This window comes from Narcine bancroftii, chromosome 3 (genome assembly GCF_036971445.1).
Source record: "Narcine bancroftii isolate sNarBan1 chromosome 3, sNarBan1.hap1, whole genome shotgun sequence".
Taxonomy (NCBI): Eukaryota; Metazoa; Chordata; class Chondrichthyes; order Torpediniformes; family Narcinidae; genus Narcine; species Narcine bancroftii.
This window is the reverse complement of record NC_091471.1, coordinates 286,129,870-286,154,963: the sequence shown is the minus strand read 5'-3', so window position 1 is coordinate 286,154,963 and position 25,094 is coordinate 286,129,870. Positions and strand designations below refer to the sequence as shown.

The 25,094-nt window shown below is 40.7% G+C and overlaps 1 protein-coding gene across 9 annotated transcripts in view; it reads right to left on the bottom strand.

Moving 5' to 3' along the window:
• eps15l1a (epidermal growth factor receptor pathway substrate 15-like 1a) overlaps positions 1-25,094 on the bottom strand; it is a 375,808-nt gene that overhangs the window by 174,501 nt on the left and 176,213 nt on the right. For 7 of the 9 annotated variants that reach the window (XM_069928475.1, XM_069928480.1, XM_069928474.1 and 4 more), the window contains 2 exons: positions 19,898-20,046; positions 13,785-13,839 (listed from right to left, as the gene is read on the bottom strand). In XM_069928475.1, coding sequence (XP_069784576.1) covers positions 13,785-13,839; positions 19,898-20,046 — 204 coding nt within the window. Of the gene's footprint in view, positions 1-9,015; positions 9,039-13,405; positions 13,618-13,784; positions 13,840-19,897; positions 20,047-25,094 lie in introns of those variants that run through there. The other 2 variants (XM_069928482.1, XM_069928481.1) reach the window with 2 other exon arrangements.

The window sequence follows — 25,094 nt, the reverse complement described above, 5'->3', positions numbered from 1 at the left end:
ATTGAACAAGCAACTCCAAATAGTAATTATGACGCTCATTGATGCAAAAACAAAGATATTTGGATTCATGATACTTCTAGAATTGTGCCAAAGGAATATTTCTGCATGAAATTTCAGTCGATTCTATTGGTTGAATAAGTAAGAACTAACTAATGCTGCTACAAACATCATTATGGTTACCAACTTCAATGATAGATTTTGTGATTTAAAGGCAATGGATTTTCCCTCTTAGTTTAACTCAGCCATTGCTGGTGGACTTATCTGAAGTTCCAGTCCAATACCAAGAGGAGTTATCTGAGTTGCAACATGATGAATCTGTGCAAACTCTGTTCAAATGAAAGGAACCCGATGTGTCTGTCTAACGAGATCGAAAAGAAATACCCAAACTCAACTACTTTAGCAAGGGAACTATTGATACATTTTTCATCATCTTGTTTAGTAAAATGTGGCTTCAGTCCTGTTAGTGATTTGCTACAAGCTCAGAGAAACCAACTGGAAATTACAAAACATGGAGATTTAAGGTTGAAACTAACAAAATTAGTCCCTCGAATCAAAAAAAATCTGCAGCCAGCATCAGGGGCAAGGTTCCCACTGAAGAGACGACAATTATTGAATGTGTGTTTGAGATGGTTGACATACTGAAATAGTAGTTGAAATATGTGTTCCAGTGTATTCCTGACCTTAATTGCTTTGAAATACATTTGCAGTAAGTGACTTAATTAAAACTCCTTTTGAATATATAACTTCTTTCTGCTAATGGTGGGGTTCACGTTTTTTTAAAATTAAAGTGGGGCCCAGGGCAAAAAAGGTTGAGAACCACTGATGTAAACAGTCTCTGTAAGTGAAACAGGCAAAACTTACCTTATTAATCTACTTTTGTCTAAAGTTCAAATGCAAAACCTAATTGCTCTAGCTGTGGTCCATTGGGCATTGCTTCAACACTTTGACATGGTGGCGGAGGGGTTTAAACTTTTAAATTTCCTTTAAGTTGAACAAACCTGGGGGCTCCAAAATGTAAAAATGGTTGAGAACCACAAAAGGAAAATAATAAAATCTTGTTGTTTGAGATGAATGTACAAAGTAGCCAGTGAAAGGTTGTAATGATAGATTCTAACCGTGTTTTTTACTTTTGCAGCCTTTGCTTCTGCAAGGCTGAGAACCTGCTTATTTTTTTTTAATCAGCAGACATAAGCTAAATTCCACCGAGGGGCCAGAGATGCTGTTATCTGACGAAAGGACATCTGTGGACCAAGAACATTTAATCTTCCTGCTTGTTTTGGTCACAGACTGTCAGAGGCCTAGCCTTGATGCAAAATAAACCATTGTATTCAAAGTGATAAGCTGAAAATTATGTTATTCAATAGAAGCCTAGCATGCTAGCTTGCTCGCTTATCTTTCTTGCTGTGCTGGGAATAGATGCTTGGGTAAGCAGTTTTTGGGTATTATAAGCCATGGTCCCGCTGCTGAAGTTTGAGACTCTCCAAGAGGTGGCAACATCTCTCAGCAAGAAAAAGAACTTCTAGAGTCCAGCCAACGTCCCGGTCGGGGGAGGTGGAGAAGCTGCTACCGGCACCCTGACAGCCTACTACAAGTGTGCAATCGTTGCCTCGCTTCGGCAGTTGGGACCAGTCCAGGCGTTGACAAGTATAGTTGGGAAGGGCTTGCATAGTGTAGTTTGAAATCAGCTTTTGAATCTGTAATAAACATTTGTATAAACTGAACTACTCTCGGTGTGTGTGTCTATTTTCTTTCGGTAACTCAAACACTGTGACCAATCTAAAACGAACAAAATGAGAGGTATAAGTTTACCCACAAATGTTAAATTGAACATTGCAAGAAATAATAAATGGAAGGTGTTACTTTATAGTGTTAGTTGGAGATTTTTATAAAAATGCAACCAATTGTTAGTCAAAAGACACTAAAGCAAATGAATGCCTGTATTATAGTGTTTGATGGGCAATCCATCCACAACAGAGTTTGCTTCAAGTTTACTCAAAGCAGGAAATGGAGAAATTAATCATAGACTCAACAGGGAAGATTTCAATGTAAAACATGGGCTGAATTATTACATAATTTCATGATGTTTTACAAAATATCAATCAACACAATTTGAATTTCCAGTGGTTGCAAGAGTAATTTAAGCATTAAAAGATGATGCAGCACAAACATGAATAAAGACCCTCTTTCAAAGCTTCCCAGACAACCCGCACAATGTAAATCTATTGACAGTGTGACAGACATTAATGAGGCTGTACATTTTGAATCTTGTTGAATCTTTAAACTCTTTCATCACTTGGTGTTCCATTACATAACCTCAAACAAGAATAAGTTCCAATTATGCTACTCAGGAATTTGGATCCACCAATATTATGCAATGGCACAAGGTTATCAGTTCATAAATTACTACCATGTGTTGGGAAAATGCCCCCATCCCTCAGATACCAATTATCCCATCTGATCTACCTTTTCAATTCAAGTGACTCCAGTTTCCTGTTCAATTTAGCTTTGTTATGAACATTAAAATTCCTGGCATTAACCTCAAAACTGAATACATTTTTCATGGTCAGCTACATGTTAGTTGCTTTAGATTCAGAGATAACAATAATCTACATTTTTGCACCAGATTCAAAAGAAATAAATATAGTATATTATGAAGCGTTTTAGCATTGAAATTAATTAAATTCACACTGTACAAAGGTACATACTGATTAAACTATACATATTATTTTCAGTGTGCATTTTTTAAATCAGCAATATTAGTCGAACCATAATTTTAATCCACTAGTTATATTATTCATGGCATAATTATATATTTAAATGAGATTTTATTTCATTTACAAGGAGTGTTATAAAGCTGATTGCATGGAAATAAATGCAAACACCACGATGGTCAGCATTATTACCTACCTATATCAGTTTGTGCTAAATACAGGTCAACGTCAAGTAATTTCAGACAATGAACAGTTAAATGCACAAAGGAATCACAAGCTGTTTTTCGAGATTTTTTTTGAATAGTTTATTTATGTTTTTTAAAGTCAAACATGCATTCAACAAGATAAGAAAGAAAATACTTCAAAAGCAGAAAAGAGCTAGTGATCTATTATACATGATAGATTGTCTATCTATAATCTCATCCCACCCAACCCCACCCTCCCAAAGAAAGTAAAAGAGATAATTACTAAAGAAAGAAGAAATCCCAAGGAAAAAAAGAAAAGAGAAAGAAGAAAGAAAGAAAGAGGAATTGTTGGGGATCCATCGTCTACTCCACAGGCTTCAAATTTCCATGACTTACCCTAGATCTCGAGGGGACGTTAACGCAGGTCTCGAGAGCGAGAGGCACAGCTAAAGATTACCCCCCCCCCCCCCGTCCCCTCCTTCCACACCCCTCCCCCCCAAAGATCCATCAATTCTTTTCCTCTGGAGCAAAACGCAGTCACCAACAACCCCAGTTAAGGAAAGAAAGAAGTAACAAAGTGGAAATAAAAAGAATAGGACGTCTATAAATATTAAAAAAACATTTATCATGTTGATAGTAGAATTTACAACACTACCCCTCCATTTTACGAGTTGAACCAAAAGACACACATACAATGTGAAGAAATCAGGTCTCCATCGTCCCTAACCTATTGGAGTATTCCCAAAATAATAATAATTCATTCTTTATATACAGTACAACTCCAATTATCTGAAATTGGATTCTACAAAATCCTCATTTATCCAAATTTTTTTCAGAGCCAAACTTACCGGGGATGTTGGGCTCCTCGGTCGTTGGGCTCCCGATGCAGTGGGAACCTCTGGCACCCTGCGGCAACAGCAGGGACCTCAAGCTCACGGGCAGGAGTGGGGCCCTCAGGTTCCCAGCATGTGCGGGGTCTTGGTGGGGAAGTGTCAGTGATCACCGGTGGCCAGCAGTATTTTGGTGAGAATTAAACATTATTTTAATGCTTAAAAAGCCTTCCCTTGTTTGTTATTGTTTAAACACTGTTACAAGTGATTTACTGTTGCCTCTGGGCAATTTTTAAAAATTACCGGTTCTCTGAAAAATATGTTTATCCGAAATAGGCCCGGTCTCAACTATTTTAGATAATCGGAGTTGTACTGTACAAGAGTAAGGAAGAAAAATAAACATTTCTTAAAATAATTACACCATGTCAGTCTTTAAGTTCCATCAGTTTGTTCACAAAGTCTGTTGCAAATTTAAGATCCAAATAAAATCTTTTCTTCTCAGCACTGTGATCTTCAAACATAAAGTTATATCCTTTCTGCCAAAGGGATCTTTTTACTGGATTGAATTCCCATCTGCATTTTAGTAATACTGCACTTATATCTGGGTAAAATAGTACTTTGTCTCCCTCGGATTTTGCTCCCTTCGCTGCAGCGCTCAGTATTTTTTTTCCCTGACTTGGTATCTTAAACATTTAATCAATACAGAACATGGCATTTGGGCCAATGTAGGGACCTATATGCCCTCTCGATTTTGAAATGTGTTCCAATATTTTCCTCATCCAAAACCTTAGGTAACCATTCCTGGCAGAAGTGGATAGGTTTCACTCCTTCTTTAAGACCACTGATTTTAATATTCCTTCTGCTGAAGTTTTCTAATATATCAAATTTTTCCTAAATATTATTTCTTTCTGCAAACCATCCATCTATTGCGTTTTCTATTTTTTTTCCATTCTATCCATTTTCTCCTCCATATTCTCTACTCTTTCATTCAGGCTTCCAATAGCTCCTTCCAGTTCGGTCATGACAGTTAAAATATTATGTTTTTTATTTGAATGCTCTTCTTTCTTATCCAAAGCCTTCATTACATCCTCAGTGGTATATTTAACCTTCCTTTGTCTTTTTGGCCTTACCATTATCATCTTCTTCATCCATGCTAGTGTAACTCTCTTCACCGACGGTGGTTCCATTATCGGATTCCTCCTCAAGGTCGAGTTACTGGCGTCGTTCTCCTCTAGTAGTGCTCGCAGTGCCAGCAACATCACCACTCGCCTCAACGGGCAAGCCACTTGCAGAAAGTCCATTACTCAGCCCACCATTTTCTGGTTAAGAGCAGCCACCACGTAATAATATCTGGTCTCATTGGAGAAAACGTTTCTGACCCAGAACTGGGCCTCTGCTTGTAGAAACCAGATGAGGGGCTGAGTGGTCCAGAAAGCTGGCAGTTTAAGTGAAAATGCATTCTGAAGAGCTGAATAGTTCACGTTGTCCATGTCGATTGTGTTGTTGGTGTCAGGTCCAATTACCATTGATCTTTGGGGTCACCAATGTGGCTGGAATGCCACTGTGAGCAAAAGAGGTGAGTAGAATTTCGGTTCAACTGATTTACTAATTCAAAATCACGCACTTAAGAAGCCCGCGCTTCCCAGTTACCCTCACGCCCAGTGGGTAGAAAGTGATGTCGGCTTCTGGGCTGAGGCTTTGCCCCGTACTGAAGGTCCCCGTAGATGCCACTGGCTGCAGACCCACCAACGACCACTGGAGCCAGTTCACTTGCTGAATGGGTGAGCCGCCACAATTGTTTAGTTCCAACTCCTTTAAAGTAGGCATTTTATTTTATCAATAAAATAAGTTTTAACGTTATATATTTTTGTTTCGTACTAAAATCTCAAGTGTTTGTAAACATCAAGGACATTTAGAATCATTCATTGACACTAATGGTCAATTAGTCTCTATGGGCTTCACCAGCTGTCAGATTCTCCTGTAAATGTAACATTGACTGAATTGCTGGGACCCACACCCCCAGGGAAAGAAGAGAGCAGGGCACTCTTGGAAACCTTTGGGTCAAGGATCGAACTTCCAAATTATTTTAAGAAAAGTTTGTTGGGAATCACATCAAAGTTGGAACTTCAGATTTTTTCTCAGAGTACATACAATCTTGAGATTCTTTTTTCCTGCAGGTTGGGCAGAATTTCTACAGTGTCCAAGGAAAAGGATGGGCAGAAGCAGATGCTTGCATCCACCAGGCCACTATGTAACTTCTCATTAAGATTGAGAGTATTTCCGTATAAAAGTGAAGAGGGATTTCACCTGATGCTAAAAAGCTGACTCATTCACTGTTGTGGGTAACCATCAGCTTGGGAACATTAGACTCTTTCAGGTTAGTTTCAAAATGAATGTTTAATCCAGTTAAAGGTTTCTAGGATTTATTCAAAATATTTTATTCCAGAATCTGCTTGCCCTCAAATGTTTATTATTACATAGTAATTGTGCCTGAGTGAAATGTAAATCTGTTAAATCTCAAGAGTGTTAACCTGCTGTGAAGGGTTACTTAAACTGTGAAGTAAAGAATTCATGGTGAGAGTCCAAGCAATATACTGCAGTGAAACAGACCCTTCCTTTCAATGCATCCATGCTAACCAAGGTGCCTACATGAGTCAATCCCATTTGCCTACATTGAGCCGATATCCCACTAAACCTTTCCTAACCATCTCCCTCTCTAAATGTATTTTAGATGTTGTAAGTGTACCCAACTCTAAAGCTTGTTCCAACAGCTCGTTTCATATACCCACTGCCATCTGACCTATGCCTTCTTGTTTTAAGCTATCAAACCCAGTGGAAAGACTGTGACATTTGCATTATTAATATCCCTCATTATTTTATAAACCTCCATAAGGTACCTCTCAGCCTCCTATGCTCCAGCGAAAAAAATCCAGCCTGTCCAATCTCTCCTTATAACTCAAGCCACCAATCTCATTAGCATCTTTGTGAGTCTTTTCTGCATCCTTTCCATCTTAATGGCATCCTTCCTATCGCTTGGCAACCTGAACTCCACAAAAGATTCAGATGTTAAAGCAATAACTCGTGGAATAAAATATACGGAGCGTATAAAAATGGAAGAATGGATAACCAATAGTCAGGGAGATCGTGGAAAGTAATAACATTCTTACCTCTCTTAAAGAAGGTTGAGTGTTCATGAGGTAAACCTAAGATAGCTGTAGCAGTGCATTAAATTTCAGAAGGACATCAGAATCAGCGCAGCATCATTTATGTAACTTTCAAAAAGTATATCTCTCAATAATCTTTGCATCAAAAAATGCAATATGGAAAAGCACAGGTGTAATCATGCTATATGTAAGATTAAAGATTAGAATGAGATGAAAGATGCATCTTTAAAAGATAAGAAACAGTCACACAATGCAGCAAATGATTCTCTTCACATATGTTCTTATGATTTATAAAATAATTTCAGCTACTAATACCACTGTGCTGATAGGATCACCCAGCAATTCATTACTCTCACTCCCTTTCTTGAATTATGGACCAATTGGTTGACGATAGGAACCAGTGAAGTCAGTTTACCTCACACAACTCAAAATGAGGCCTCAAAAGGTTTAAATTAGGGGTAGCCAACCTTTTAATATTTAATCTTTAAGTTAGACATACAGCACGGTAACAGGCCATTTCAGGCCACGTGTACGTACCAGAAGTGTAGTTTAATTGGGCAGCGCGGACACATAGGCCGAAATGGCCTGTTACTGTGCTGTATGTCTAAATTAAAAATTTTAAATTAAAAGGTTGGCCACACCTGGTTTAAATTATAACATTTACATCTGTTCCTTGGATTCATAGTGGAATATTCCATTTGCAACCTTAAGGCTGAAAGGCCCTTTGGTTCATCTTCATTGGCAGCGAAATAGTACTCGTTATTCTTCAGCACATTGGACTAAACTACAAATGTTTGTTCCCACATCAGATGCAGAATTATTCCCCAAGGAAGGAATTGTTGATTCCAGAGATATGGGGGGGGTTAGCCTATGAGGGGATTGAGTTACCGAGGGCTATAATCAGTGGGACTCAGAAGAATGGGAGGGGACCTTATCGAAACACATTAAATTATGAAAAGGATAGATAAGGGAGAGGCAGAAAAGTTGTTTCCACTGGTAGGCGAGACTAGATCTAGGGGATATATATTCAAGATGTGGGGAAGATGATTTAGGACAGAGATAAGGAGGAAATGCTTTTCCCAAAGTGCAGCCAATCTGTGGAATTCTCTGACCAAGGAAGCAGTGGTGGCTTCCTCATTCAATATGTTTTTAAGACAAAGATAGATAGAATTTTACATAAACAGTTACGGGGAAAAGGAAGGTAGATGGAGCTGCCATGATTTTACTGAATAACGGAGCAAGCTCAATAGGCCAAATAGCCGATTCTTGCTCCTATTTCTTATGCTCAAATGTTCTTCACTGGCTACTGATTGACAAGCCTGGATCAAGTGTCAACTTCACAATAAACACATATGTACCTTAATGTACATAACTAACTGGAGATCAGCATTGCATTTGGAAGTCGAGAATAAGGAAGCTGAGATTATGGAACTTAACCATTATTCCACTACATAGATGCTTTTGCATGTCCATTATGAGCTCAAAACTCCTGGTTAGTGCAATTTGTAAGCCGAGGTGTGGTCGCTGTCTAACGTAGCATTGCCCAAACGCTTGGGTTTCAAGACAAGGCAGCACGGTTAGCGCAACATTATTATAGTGCCAGTGACCTGTGTTCGTATCCACAGCTACCTATAAGGAGTTTGTACAGTGACTCTGTGGGTTTCCTCTGGTTTACTCTCATATTCCAAAAACATAAAGGGTTAGTAGGTTAATTTTTTTAAATATTCTATTTTTTCATTTTCCATAAATATATTCATACAATCTTTAAATTTTTATATACGTCAAATATATTAAATGTTGGGTTCTTATGTTAATTGATCACTTGACTATATTTGGACAGCACAGGGGCATGGACCAGAAGGGCCTGTTACCATGCAATATTAATATATTAAAAGATACTATGGGCCTGAACTGATGCTGGCATGACTATGTGTGTGCTTGCATGATAGAGAATGAGGCCCACTGGACAGGTGGTATCAAAGGGCTTCACCCCTGTTCCAGTAAGAGATAATGCCAGGTATTATTCTTGCAAGTTGACGCATTCTTAATTTCAATCCATACCAACTCTGCATTATTCTTGGTTCTTGACCTCCATTGGCATGATCCTGGGCTACACCAACATCTGATTGGTAAATCTGGATCAAGGGTCTGAAGAAAATCACAAAATTCTGTAATCACCGTTGGAATAAAATGCTGAAGAAAATCAGCAGATCAAACAATATCCTTTATGTGGCAAAGGTAAAGATACATAACCAACATTTCGGGCTCGAGCCCTTCATCAAAGTATGAGCCGGCAAGCATCCGAACAAACGACTAGAGGGAGGTGGGGGGAGGGGGGTTTACAAAGGCAGATGATAGATGGAGAAAGGAGGGAGGGATAGCAGCAATGAGGGGGAGAAGGGATGATTGGATGGGTAGGAGAACTGGAAAGACAGAAAAAGGGGGAGGGAAAAGAAAAGGTAAGCATGTTTAGTTGAAGGTAGTAAAGTCAATGTTAATGTCGTCAGGCTGGAGAGTGCCCAGACGGAAAATAAGGTGTTGTCGTTCCTCCATTCTGCAGGTGGTCAGGGTGGGATAGTACACATGGCCACAGACAGATATGTGAGCGTAGGAGTGTGACCTGGAATTGAAATGGTTGACCAGTGGGAGGTCACTGTGGTTGCGAATGGAGAGGAGGTCCTAAGCGAAGCGATCACCTAGTCTCGCTCATGTAGAGAGTGTCACAAAGTGTGCATCGGATGTAGTAAATAAGTCTTCTGGATGTAAATATGCCCTCTGGATGTACGTGAAGTATTGCTTCACTTGAAAAGCTTGTTTGGTGTGGGGGGGAAGGTGTGGGCTCAAGTGTTGCACCTCCTGCAGGCAGGTGCTGGGGGTGCAATGAGTTGGGAGGGATAGTGCACTAGGGAATCATGGAAGGAGCAGTCCCTGCAGAAGGCCGAGAGGAGAGGAGAATGAAAAATGTTTCTGTTGGTGGGATCCTGGTGTAAGTACTGGAAATTCTGGTGGATAACGTGTTTGATGTGGAGGCTGGTGAGGATGAGGGGATTCTGTGTTTGTTGCATCTAGGGACAGAGGAGGCCAGGGCAGATGTGTGGGAGATGTAAGAGATATGGATGAAGGCTGAGTTGACGGTGGTGGAGGGAAAGTCACGTTTGTGGAAGAAGGCAGACATTTCAGAAGATATGGACTAGAAGACCTCATCTTAGGAACAGATGCAGCAGAGACAGAGAAACTGAGAGAAAGGGATGGAGACAGAGAGATCCAGGAAGGGGAGAGTTGCATCATACTTTGATGAAGGGCTCAAGCCCGAAAGGTCGGATATGTATATTTACCTTTGCTACGAAAAGGACACTGTTTGACCTGCTGAACTTCTCTAGCATTTTGTGTGTTTTTTATTTGGATCAAGACTCTGCTCTTATCTGCCCTGAGCTCTGATTATCACACCCCGTGATCTTCTTTCTACCTAATGCCACAATTCTCTCAATAATTCTCACCTAACCCACCCCACACACCCACAGCTTGGGTAGCATGCCCTATAATAACCATGCCTCTTCCTTACTGACACTATTCCTGAAATATAGGCTAGCTTCCGCTTTCCTAAATGAGAACACGTTTGCAAACAAGGTCACATTCTGTACCACCTTGAGCTGTGCTCAATTGTGTTAGTGAAAGTCAATGCTGAGGTCAGGAACATGGCACCAATCTATTTTAATATCTTATTAACCACAGCATTCTTTGCAAGTTCCCTTTGACTATCAGTCACCATGAAGACTATTAATCGCATTTGCCTTATGTTGGATGATCAGCTTATAACTGACCTCTTTGAAAACAGAGGTGGTCACATTGCCTGTGGTCGGCCACAGATGTTGACAAAATAACAGACGGCAATGAGGAAGCATATAAGAGTGAGACAGATCAGCTAGTTGAGTGGTGTCACAACAACCTTGTACACAACATTAGCAAAACTAAGAAACAGATTGTGGTCTTCAGGAAGGGGAAAGCAGGAGTTCAAAACCAGTCCTCATTGAGGGGTTGGCACTGGAAAGGGTAAAGAACTCCAGATTCCTAGGTGTCAACAAATCTGAAGATTTATCCTGGAGCCTTCACATCGATGCAACCATGAAGAAGGCTCTCCAGCAGCTATACTTCATTAGGAGTTTGAGAGATTTGGTATATGACCAAAGACTCTTGCATATTTCCACAGGTATATTGTGGAGAGCATACTGATTGGTTGCACCACTGTCTAGTATGAAGGTGCCATTGCAAAGGACAGAAAAAGACTACAAAAAGTTGTTAGCTAAGCCAGCACCATCATAGTCATTAGTCAAAACCCCATTAAAGACATCTACCAGAGGCAGTGCCTAAGGAAGGCAGCCTCTATCATCAATCATCCTCTCTACACAGGTCATACTGTCTTCTCACTGCTACTATCAGGAAGGACATATAGAAGACTGAAGACAAACATCCAACGTGACAAAAATAGCCTCGACCCCTCCGCTATCAGATTTTTGAACAACAGACACAACCTCATATTTTTCTCCTCTTTCACGTTAATTTTTTTTTTAAAAGAATGATATTTTACATTTAAAGAAATTCAATTTATAGGAATATTCGCTCCTGTAATGCACAATAATGCTGCCACAAAACAACAAATTCTGTGATACATGTGCATGACAACAAACAGAATTCTGGTTCTGCACAGCCTCTAGAATCAGTTAGGCTGATGCAGTCGATGTAGTGATTTGAAATCATGTTTATTTCATTACACTGCGTTGTTAAAAGAGAAATAAACCATCTACCATCTTGCACTTTATTGGTACTTGGATGTTAAAAGAAGATGCTAAGTCAAGCATGATATCTAATGGAATATAACAAGTAATCATATAGTGTCTATAACATGAATAACAATTCCAAGGCCTTTCACAGATTACATATCAGACAAATATTCCTTTGAATTAATATAAAAATCTGAGGTAGATAGACCTGTTCAATTAGATCGTTCTTGAAAAAGGTCTGAGGAGAAATTTGGGAGAGCATTCCAGATCAGCAAAGAGACATCTAGTGATACCACCATCACTGGTAGTGGAATGAAAATCAAAAATGAGCAGAAGGAAAAATTGAGGAATGTTTAAATGTCAAAGGACTGTCAGGCTGAAGGATGCAGAGATATGGTTAGTGAAGGGATCCGTAATAAAGGATGAATAGTTTGAAATCAATGTGTAACAGAACAGGAGGCCAACACAGGTCGGAAAGCAGAAGATCAATAGGTGAAGAGGAGAATGCAGATGCTGGAATCTGAAGCTAGACCCAGTCCGCTGGAGGCACTCAACAGGTTGCACAGCATCAGTGGGAGAGGAAGAATGGCCTTGATTGAGAGTTCCGACCCAAAACATCAACCATTCGTTTTCTCTTATTGATTGCTGCTTGAGCTACTGATGTATTCCAGCAGATTTTGTTTTGCTATAAGTGGAATTGCTTAGGTTCCAAGCTCTTCTACCCGGCCTCTTGACAGGATTCCTCACGTTACTGGCGAGTATTGTGACAGTCATGGAATAAAGCATTGATTTCAAACTACATTTGTCTGTTAACCTATTACACTTTTTTTATTCATTCATTTTACAGGATATTCATGTCACTGGCAAGACAAACATTTATTGTCAATCTGTTAACAGTCTTTAAAGAGGAAGAAGTGAGGTACTTGAGTGACTTATTGAATTCCTTTTTTCTTACAAATTATTTACTCTTTAAATCCTATGGTCATTCTCTAGTTCATCAGTTTGCAACTATAATTATATAATTTATGCAAATGACTGAAACTCTAATAGAATTTAACATCTCCAAATATTGGCTGCAATTTATTAACTGGACATAGCAACACAAAAATATGTGTCAATTTCTGTTTGTGGGATGATGATCATTTTGTACTATCTCCTTGGGACAAGAAGAAAATAATTTAACAAGGCCCCTACTGGTACGCCGTTGACTACTAGAACATCAGTTTGAACGACGATGACTCAAAAATCAGAGCTATTAATTACACTGACATTATTGCAAATAGTCAGCTCAATGCTCTGTGACAATTCTGAACAATAAACCAGAGTTCAGTGTCTCTTATCAAATAAATCAAGTTCAGAGAAAATCAATTTGACTGTTAATGATCCTTGATGACTGTCAACAAATATTGCCAAGGATTTACAATTTTCCAATATAACTTCATTTTAGAAATAAAAATTTTGCACATTGCTGGTTGCCAACCAAAAAAATAACCATTAACCAACACAATAATTAATAATAAAATTTAAATTGAAACAGAAATTCCCTCACAAAATTCCTTCCAACCCCTTGCCTTCTCTCTCCTTTCCTCTATTCTTAAATCCTTTACATCCCTTCTGTCCCCAAACATATTTGCAAGTTCAGTTAATGAAGCATGCAAATAGTGAGGGCAGCCTTCATAATTCTGTGAAGATCCAAGGACAAAACTATGACAAATACACACCCACAGATGCTTGCATACACATGCACACATACGTCCTATCAGTTATGCCTTCAGCCAGGATTTTAATAGTTCCACACTTAACATGATTACACCAGGTATCACATTATCCAGTTTCCACATGTTGTCTAATGTTACTTGCACTGTGAAAGTTGGTTGTAATATTCCCTACATATTGCTAGCGATTAAACCACAGGAACGCTTCTTTGACACCAAACAATTTGGGTTCTCCTGAAAGGGATAAGAAAGATGATACCCAAATAGTCTTTCTTTCTATATTCCAATGCAAAGTTTATTTTCTACAGACTGCTGTTCTACCACCAATGGAAATGTTTAATTACTACTCAGTAACAAGCTTTCGACTAATAGGAGAGGGAAAAAATTGAGCATTAGCTTACCTGGGCCCTTGGAAGCTGCCAGGGTGAAAGGATCACTACTTCCAAAAGGGTCAGCCTAAAATAAAAAATAAAGTTAGTTAAGATGAAGAAAGATTGGCATTGTGCACTGGAATACAGAAATGCAAAGCTGTGTTCCCCTGGAGAAAATTACCTATAACTTAAGGGAAAAATATACACCTTCCAAAAAATTTGGCAACCATATTTAAATTTCACAGCACAGTGATTGATTACTGGAAGCTGTTTTAGTTTGAAAATTTATAAATAAAATTTTCCACAAAAGATGATGAAAGATTGCAATCCGTGTTAGATTCCGATAAATTTTAGGTATCAGGGTAAATGAAGAAGGGCAAACTTTAAAGAAGCAGCCAATGGAAAACCAACATTACAAGGCATCACTGTTTACAAAAATGAAATCCCCTCAACCCTATTAATCAAAAATACAAGTATTCCATCACTTTTAAGTTAAAATTAAGCAATGTTTAAAAAAAGAGAAAATTCTTGAGTTCTGAGAGATTATGCATGGAACACTAAAAATACTTGAATGAGTCAGAAGGTTCAAAGTGCAGCACTGAGGGAATGCTGCATGGCTGGAGATAATAACTTTCAAGTAGACCAAATCTGTAGAAGACATCATTTGATCCCTCTGGTAAATATATATTTGAGCAAACCAAGGGGATCGTTCCTAGTTAAAAGTGTAGCATTTCCTGCAGTCACAGGGATGAGTACCAAGGGGACAATTTGCACCAATGAAGCAGAGGAAGACTTGAGGAGCCTTGTCTGTGTTAGATTGTAGCAGGGATTGTTCTACATAGCTAACAAAAAGGTAGGCATAGCTGGGGACCATGTGAGTACCTATGGCTATCCTTTGAATTTGGAGGAAGTGAGATGAGTTAAAGGATAAGTTGAGGGTGAGAACAAGCTCCGTCAGCTGGAAGAGGGTAGTGGTGGTGGAGGGGGACTGGTTGGGTCTATTGCTGAGGAAGAAATGAAAGGGGATGAAAGTGTATAGTTATTGGATGTCCATAGTGAAGATTAGGCAGTCAAATTCAGGGAACTGATGTGACAGATTATGTTGTGTTTGTATTGTAAAAAGATATATTTTTGGTAGATAAATTGGGGAAGATTTTTTAGTGTAGGTCACATACAAACAACTTAAAATAGATCTTATTTAAAATACTGGAGCTCTGCTCATGACAGACATCTCGGTCCAGAGCCTTTGCAAAATCTTTGGAGAGTTCCCAAGAGACTTCAATAATGGATTGTTGTTTACAAAAAGGCAACAGATGAAAGAACTTGTCGAAGTTATAGACTGTCTGGAGTGGAACTTACTGTTCTAGGAGGGTCATGTGGTTTTGCAAACAGGTTTTCTCTCAGAGGGGGAGAGAGAGAGAGAGAGAGAGAGAGAGAGAGAGAGGGGAATTCAGTTCTACAGTCTGACAGTCAGCAGCAGCAGCTGGGATTGGAACAGGACAAGCTGGCAAGCTTGTGGAAAACCCCATTTGGAAGACAGGTTGTGAGTGCTTAGTTCAGCCTGGATAAAGCCCTTGTGGTTCGTGCAAGAAGAGAGGACTGGCTGTCTAATGTTTCACTTGAAATAAGAGAAACAAAAAGGAACTCTGTGGTGACTTGAAAGAAAAGGTTATCATCTGGAAAACCCTAATGGGGCAAGTTTCTTCAGCAAGATACTGAAGTGGCTGATTAAAAGGAATCAGTTGTGGGTGTCCAATGAACAACAAATCTCTCTCTGAAAATCACAAGAACCTTCCTGAGCAGTAACCATTTACCTTTCAAGCACCAAAGCCCGGTGAACTTTATAAATGTTAAATTCTTTGCACAGTATGAGAATTGCCTGCAACCAGTGAACTTGGAGGAATGAGAAGTGAGATTGGACTGTAAACAAAGAACATTTCTGAACTTAAACAGACGTGCGCTTAGAATTAGAAGGGGGTTAAGTTATGTTAGTTAAGTCAATAGTGATAAGTTAAAGTGTGATTCTGCTTTCACGTATAAAGATAATTAAAAGCAACTCTTGTTTAAGTAGTCATTTGTCTTGGTGAATATCTATTGCTGCTGGGTTTTGAGGTCCTCTGGGCTCGTTACACTGGCCATTGTTGAAGTAATGGAGGGCATGTGAGGTATTACAGATGTAGGTTGGGTGGGATTAGACTGGGGAGCCAAAACAGAGTCGAGGTAAGGAGATAACAGTTTGGCAGGGCAAGAGCATGCTGAAACAATTGACTTATAATTAGGTTTGCAGATTTTGGGTAGGAAGTAGAAGCAGGCAGTGTGGGGTTGGGAAACAATATTCGAAGGCTGTGGATAGGATATAAACGGAAGTGATGAGGTTAAAGAGAGTGCGTGAGTCAGTGGTTTGACATTTTTTGGTGGGGTCTTGTTCAAGGGGTAAGTAAGAGCAGGTGTCTGAAAACTGTTGTCTGGTTTCAGCAAGGTAGATGTCAGTGCGCCAGACGACAAAAGAATACAGTGTACAGTTCTGGCTACCATATTACTGGAAGGAATGCAGTAGCAATAGAGAGTGCGTAAAATGTCATTGCGAGAAATAGCCGGGTCGTGCTAAATCGGGGCTTCACTGTGTACAGTATATACACACAGTATACAGTTTGAGTCGGAGCTAGAGAAGTAGGAGCAATTTGACAATTGCGACAGATTATCAGAGGGCATGAATTTGGGACATCTCCAAGTGGCACTGACACATTGACAGGGCCGGAACCCACTGCAGGTGGGTGGGGGAGGAACGGAGAACCCAAATCCAGTGGGTAGGGTGAGAGAGAAAGCATGCTTTGGCAGCTCTGGGCTGATTAATTATCCTTGTCTGTGGAACCCGAACCTCATTGTGCAAACCTTCCAATTGCCAGGTTCGTCAAAAGCGCTTTTGGTGGGGCACAGGTCAGGAGTTTGTTGTGACTTCGGTGTCCAAACGCCCTTCATCCCCAGTCTTTCACTCTCATTTAGAGTGTCTCCGCAAACTTTGAACTCGCAGAGTCATCTTTAAAATGTTGCGTGATTTCCTGACCATAAAAAATATTTGTTTTATCCGTTGAGTATGCAAGTCATCTTGCAAAAACAAGATAAATATTACTTTCCTCAATCATTTAGATTCACCACTTCTAATCATCTGGTGCACTTCTGATGCATGCACCATAGGATGGCCATCCCTGGTACCACATCTTTTAAAATGGGCTCACTTAACGTCCTATCTCAAAGAATGGAACGCGGACGTTAAGCGGCACATACATTGTATATATCAGTGTCCAATGACTCCATGTTATATTCACTGTATCTAGAATGGGGATAGCAATTATAAGATTTTGGATAGGCTGGGTTTTATTCTCACAGGATACCAAGGGGTAATCTGATGAAGGTTGATAAAATTTTGAGGGGCATTGTAAGTATAGATAATCAAGAGACTTTTTCCTCAGGCAGGAGTGTCTAGAATTAGAGGACACAGTTTAAATGTGAGAGGGGACAAACTTAAGAGATTTGATGAGTACATTTTTCATCTAGAACCTGGTAATTATATAGAATGTGCTGTCATCAGAGATGGTAGAGGCAAATATAATCACAACATTTAAAAGGCATTTGGACAGGAAATGCTTAGAGGGATAAAAGCTTAATGCATGCAAATTGCACTGGCAAAGATAGGCAGAATGGTGTCATAAAGAGGCCATTTTTTGTGCTCCACATTTCTATGGTTCCATAACATAAATTCAGCAGCTTAACACATCCAATCACTGTTTTCCCAGAATGATGACCTGAAATATGAACTGTTTCACTCTCACGGATGATGTCAAGCCTGCACCTTATTCTCTGCATCTGCACTTTTTTTTGCTTTGTAATACTTCAGCCCTTGCCACTCCCAAAACCACTCCTCTTTCAAATTATTGAATGCATGTTCACTTCTCAATTCTTTCTCTTTGAAACTCTATAAACATGTTTACTACCTTGCAATGATTCAAATAGCAGAGCAGACCTGATGGGCCAAATGGCCTGATTCTGCTCCGAGGTCCAATGGTCTTTATTTCTCTCTTGATGGCCAATGAGCCCCAGTTCACTATCATACGCCTTAGCTTTACTGAGCTTGATGAAGCTGGGTTGAGCTCATATTGAACAGATTCTTTTAACAAGACTCATTTCCTGAAAATACAGGGACTATTTGGGTTCAAGCTTTGCCTAGCTTTTAGTGGGCTCACAAAAGATGTCTCTTTATCTGGCAAACTGATGATGGTAACAATGTCATATCCTGCTCAGATGCTTAACTATAAAGATTCATTAAATCAATCATTCTTACTGCTAGTTTCTCCCCTTCTCTCTCTTTTACTTGGTCCACCATCCTTCTTTTCTTTACTCCATCTTAATTTTAGGGGACATATAATGATCTGTATCCATTGTAAATCCATGGATTCCCAAACTTCTTAATTACATTTTCTCCCATCCTATTTACTATAAAGGTCCCATCACCACCCTGTAGGCTGCATAAAGACAGGATGTAATCAAGCCTTAACATGAAGGGAAAAGATACTGAATAAGTAAACCCTATTTCCAGTGTATGATGATCCCTTGGAATGGGAAGCTATCATAGAATGAGACCCTTCAGCTCTTCTAGTCGGTGCCAAACTATTATTCTGCCTTATGCCATTGACTAGCACCCTAACCATATCCCTTTACCTGTCCAAATTTTTCTTAAACATAAAAATTGAGCTGCATTCACCAATTCAGCAGGCAGCTCATCCCACACTCCCACTGCACTCTGCATGAAGAGATCCCCCCCAATGATTTACCTTTAAACTTTTCCCCTTTCACCATGTCCTCTAGTTTTTTACCTCTTCTAACCTCGGTGGATAAAGCCTGCTTGCATTTACTCTAGCTATGCCCACCATAATTTTGTGTACCTCTTATCAAATCTCCCCCTATTTTTCTACGCTCCAGGTAATAAAGTCTTAACTTCTTTAACCTTTCCCTGTAACTCACTTCTTCAAGTCCCAGCAACATCCTTGTAAATCTCCTCTGACTTTGATTGGAGAGGCAAAAGCTTCATTGGGATTGATGATGGAGAAGGACGGGATGGTTGAAATTGCAATGGAACACATCAATCAAAGAAGGAAAAAGAAACAAAGAGCAAACATACCATCCTGTTCACCATTACTTCCGATAATCTCCCTTTCTCTTCAACACCCAACCCCAACCAACCAATTTTCCCCTGCAACCGCTGCAACCGTGTCTGCCTGTCCCGCATCGGACTTGTCAGCCACAAACGAGCCTGCAGCTGACGTGGACATTTACCCCTCCATAAATCTTCATCTGCGAAGCCAAGCCAAAGAAGACTATTACTATAATGTTTAAAAGGTCTCTCCACTACTCCTCCTCTCAGCCTCTCTTCCCCTTCCAAAAATAGGGATGATGATCCCTTTATTGCTATCTTTCACCCCCAGTCTTTATTCTGAACATTTAACTCTCTGTAATTTTAATTACCTCCAACATTTTTCCACCACCAGACAAATCTTCCCTTCCTCCTTCCCCTTCAGCATTCAAGAAAGCCAATCCCTCCAGATGGAGACAAAAGAATCTGGAGCAAAAAGGAACTGTCAAGACTTTTCCGCGGGGCTCTAAGACCAATTCCCCTTTTCACAGCCTTTTCCCATTTAACACCACGAGATGCCTCATTTAGCCTTTTTACTTCTCCCTTCTCACTGCCCAGGGCCCCAAACACTTCTTCTGGGTGAAGGTAAGCAAGAAAATCTGCAGATGCTGGCATGTCGTGCAATAAAAGATTGACATGTACTCATTTCAATTTACCATTGACTTGTACTGCTCACAGTGTGATGCAAGTAATAGTCTACACTTGTTTTTAAATAGAAGGTACCAGTGATAATACACGCTTCATCCCTTTCGAAAGCCAATGTGCCCAAAAGTGAAGACATGCTGCCACTCTGAAAACCAGGCTCAGTTTGATAGGCTGGTGCAGATTCAACAGAATGAAATTTTCACAGCCAAGGCTCATATTCCGTTAGGTAATTGACTTGGTTTCTAAGATGAACCAGTATTAAAGCAGTGTTTGCTTTCTGCTATAAAAACGATTCCTATACTATACTTACTTTAGGTGGCACAGTGTGCTCCCTGCTGAAAGGACCAGAGGTTGATGATGATGTGAAAGGATCACTCTTCAGTGGTTTCTTGAAGAACTCGTCAGATGATGTATTATGGAATAGGTCACTTTCTTTAAATGGATCAGCACCAAATGGATCTGCAGAGAAAACCAGGGCGAAAAGAAAACATGACAACAAATAGCAACTAAAGGGAAGATGTAAGCTTGGCACTGCAGAATATAAAGAATTTATTTGCATAAATTAAATGAATGTTTATCAGATAAATAAGAGAGTTAAAAACAGGAAACAGTCAGATGTTATTTGTCATAAGAAAAATAAGGAGGTGATGTTTTATTATAAGAACTTCGATTGAAGGACATCAATCTAAATATTAACTATTTCTTTTAAAACATGCTAGCTAGCCAGTTAAATACTTCCAGTATTTTCTGCTCAACAATCATGAATTAATCAAATTAAGTATTTTAGGAAACTGGTCCAGTTATACCACTGTGACTGAACTGCTCTGTAAGAACATTTTAGCAATGCACTGAACAAAACCCACATGGCTTCAATTATTCCTGTTTAGAGAGTGAAACAATGTAAGAAATAGAGAAGTAATCTATGCAGCCCTTCCAGTTTGCTCATTCACTCACAGGAATCCTGTGCCTTGCCTACCTTGATCACCACATGATTTCCAGGGTCCAAAAATCTACCAGGTTCAGCCTTTAATATCCAAAGCACCCTGAGATAATATGCTATAGAGTCCTGCTATAGAGTCTGTTTAACCCTAAATATCTAAACTTTTACCCTGAATCTATGTCCCCGTGTCTGGACATTCTACCAAGTGGAGTTGGCTTTGATTGATTGGAGAAATAAATTAAAAAACAAAAGAGCAAGAACAAGTAACAATGAACTTAAGATAGAATTTACAATTAATCTTTAAGGAAAAAAAAAAATGTGATCCAGCAGAGACCATCAAGTCAAAAGGTAGTATTGGGCAAAGGTTCATGATGATGCAAAAAGAAGAGGAAGCATGAGGACTGGGAATGTCTCATAGGCACAAGGAATGTGAAAGCAGAAGATGGGAGTTGGCCAGCATGAAAAATAAAGTTTCTGCAGATATGTAGAAAGGCAAGTATTGACTAATCTTAATGAGGATTCCTTACAAACTGAGACTAGTGAAATTATATTGGATAACAACAATTCACATACAAACTCCACTGAAATCAAAGGGATTTGTACACTGTACAAGGCTTGGCACAGGATCCAAGAGAAGATCTTGGCCTAGCAAAGCTGAAGAATCTTAGCAAGAATGTATTCGCTGCTCTAGTCCACCTTGGAAACCTGAATTTTCCAATGATTTCATCTGTTTTCATCAATCACCAACAGCGGTTACACAATTCTGCTAGCTAAATTTGTTAAACATGAGATTCCCCTCAAATTCATGCAAGTCTCATAGGCACAAGGAATGGGAAAGCAGAAGATGGGAGTTGGCCAGCGTGAGATTGGTTTGATTATGCCACTTCTAATTATATCACCATTTTCTGACTGCCCTGTTACCTCTTCCTTAAGGATTGCATCATTTTTTTCCAACAGCTCTTTTAAAACTCCCTTGAATCAGGGCATCAAACTTGCACTCCTGATCATTGTGGGTTCTTCAAACTGAGATGTGCAGAAAGGGTAGAAAACTTCAGCAAACCTAGACTTAAAAAAATTCAGTATATTTATCCATGTTGCCCAAGTAGAATCTTCATCAGGTGTGAGAGTTTCAACATGTTCTTGCAGGTTTTTCTAATAGCTTTGCATCTAAATCATATGTTTTCCTACATAACTCAAGAGGCACACATGCTTTCAGGTGTTGATCATTTGGTAACAACAGAACCAGGAAATGAGAGTATTCTTCAACTCAGCACAGAATCAAGGTTGAACGATGCAATCAAATACACTCTTGGTGATCGAGATAGATGTAAGAGATCAAAACTCTTCACAGATGGGAACCTATATACAGGTAAAAGTGCAGACAACATAACTAACCTGGATGTCTTCACAGATGGGAACCTATATACAGGTAAAAGTGCAAACAACATAACTAACCTGGATGTCTAAAAAAAAATGTTGCTTAGTGTGTAAACCAGCTACTTTTCCCTGATGCTACTTTGAACATCCTGCAGAGAAGAGCACAGCACAGGAATGTCCGCGCCAGTCATGATACCAATTTAAACCACAGGTAATCTCATCTGCCTGCACATGGTACCTATCCCTCTAGATCCTGTGCCTAACTAAATTCCTCTTAAGCATTGTTGACTTATTTACTACCATCACCTCCCCTGGCAACAAGTTCCAGGCACCTACCGCTCTCTGCTTCAACAAATTGGCTTCACAAATATCTTTCAAAGATTTCTCCTTCGCCTTAAATCTCTGGTCTGTAGAATTTGACATTTCCACCCTGGGAAAAACACTACCCATCCACCCTATCTCATACTTTTACAAACTTTGGTATGTAAAGACTTTTGAAAATTTCTATAGGTGTACTGTCTAGAATGGAGGTGCCATTACACAGAACAGAAAACGACAGGAGAGAGCTGCGAACTCAGCCAGTGCCATCATGAGCATCAGTCTTCACCCATCAAGGACATACAAGAGGTGGTGTCTCATGAAAGCAGCTTCTAATCTCAAAGGCCCTCACCAACTAAGCTATGCACTCTTCACAATGGTACCATCAGGAAAGACGAACAAAAAAACAGCTTCTTCCCCTCTGCCATTGGATTTCTCAATGGACAATGAGCCACAGACACAACCTCATTTTCTCTTCTTTTTGCACGTATTTATTTATTTGTATAAATGTAATTTATAGCTTTAATGTTTGCACTTGTAAATATTTGCATCTGTAATGCTGCCACAAAACAGCAAACCTCGTGACACGTTCATGACAATAAATTCTGATTCTGAACTTCTGTCAGATCACTCCTCAGCCTCTGATGCTTTGAAGAAATCAATTCAAGTTGTCCAACCTCTCCTTACAATTAACGCTCTCTAATCCAGAGATACAAAACCTAGCCTTGAAGGTCTTAGGATGAAGAAGCAGGGTGTTTGTTTTGAGCAGAAGCCTGGAAAGAAAATTTGCAATATAGACAGCATTGCTGAAGGGGTGGGGGGGGAGGAGGAGGCTTAAAAGTCCCCTTCCCTAGAGAATGAGCAGATGATAAACATTAGAGGGGGCTGAATTCCAAACATTATACTGTGCGGCCTGCATCTCGAGCCAACACAGGAAATGGCCGTCGAATGCGGCGACCAGCAAAGCATCATGTGGGCTGAAACGCCCGTTTCCATAGGCCGCTGGCAGAGCAGTGAAACTGGCCAATCACTGCTGGTGAATCACAGGGGGCCCACTCGGAGCCCGGGCATCCAAGGTAACCAATCGGCAGCCGGCCTGCTCTGGTGGTGACGCGGCCAAGCTGACTATAAAAGGCAGAGCTGCCACTGAATAAACTCAGTATCGAATACATAGTGTGTATGTATTTCTTCTCCTGCAGATTCAAGCTACATCCTTCCGGCTATAACTGAGATCTATAACCTAGCTGTAGCCATAGCAACCTCACTACAGTGGTGATCCCTATGGCACTTTGGACCCAAAGATGGAAGAGCAACCTGCAATCAACGCCATAGCGTTGAAGCAGCCTGGCTTCTGGATGTCGCAACCACGGGTGTGGTTTCAGCAGGCCGAGGTGCAGTTCGCCATTCGAAAGATCTTCGCCGACAACACACGCTACTACCATGTAGTCAGCGCCCTCGATCAGGACACCGCAGTTCGCATCATCGACTTCCTCCAGCAGCCCCTGGAACAAGGAAGGTATGTGGCCATCAAAGAGCTGTTAACCTGCACCTTCAGGCTCTCAAAGCACAAGCATGCTGCCCAGCTGTTGCATATCAACAGTTTGGGAGATTGGACCTCTTCCACCCTCATGAGCGACATGCTTGCTCTCAACGATGGCCTCGCCTCCCTATCCACTGTTCCCGCAGATCTTCCTGGAGAGGCTGCCCGAGGACATCCAGCTGCTCATTGCGGAAGAAGACTTCGATGATCCCAGGAAGGTGGCTGCCCAAGCAGACCAACTATGGGCAGCAAAGAGGGACACCTGTGTTTGGTTTGAGCAGGTGACAGCACCACATCAACAGCGCCTGGCCACAAAGACCACCAACCGATTGTCTAACCAACCGATCACCATGTCCCACGATAAGCAAGACCGTTTCTATCACTGATGGTGGAGTTCTGAGGCCTGTCAATGCCGCTCCCCCTGTACGTTTCAGGGAAACGCCCAGGCTGGCTGTTGTTAATGGCTGTGACAATCGGCCAACTGCATAGCATGTTACACATCCAAGACTCCCTGTCAGGCTAAAGTTTCTTGATGGACACTGGGGCACAATACAGCTTCATTTCCCTGGCCAGTCTGAAGGCCCGCTGTGACAAAGTGGGCAGGGAGCTCCAAGCGGCAAACATCTCCAACATCCAAACATTCAGCACCCGCATCATTCCCCTATGCTTTGGGGACAGACATTCACTTGGAAGTTTATGGTGGCAGCTGTGCAACAACCATTACTGGCTGCAGATTTCAAGCAGACCAACTCACTCCTGGTGGATATCAAGGGGTGCCGGATGGTGCACACCCAGACATGTCAGTCACTCTCGCTCAAGGGCATTGAACTCACAAGCCCCCTCCTGCACTCAGTGAGTACTGCTGCCAACGAATTCACCCAAGTCATAGCAGAATTCCGCTCCATCACCACGCCTCACTTCCATTCGGCAGAACCCAAATGGTACCAAATCGTTACAGAGGGCCCTCCCCTCCAGCCAGGGCACGGCATCTCCCCTCCGAGAAACTCAACCGAGCCAGGGATGAGTTCAAAAAGATGGAGAAACTCAGCATTGTATGGCGCTCCAATAGTCCTTGGGCCTCCCTTCTCCACATGGTCCCCAAAGCAGTGGGTAGTTGGAGGCCGTGCGGAGACTACTGCCCTCAATGAGGCCACCATACCAGAGAAGTATCCCATGTCCCGTATCCAAAACTTCACTGCTAACCTGCAATGGCACGGATATTCTCAAAGGTGAACCTCATCAGGGTCTATCACCAGATCCCGGTACATCCTGAAGACATCCCAAAAACCATTATCATAACCTCCTTTGGATTGTTTGAATTTCTCTACATGC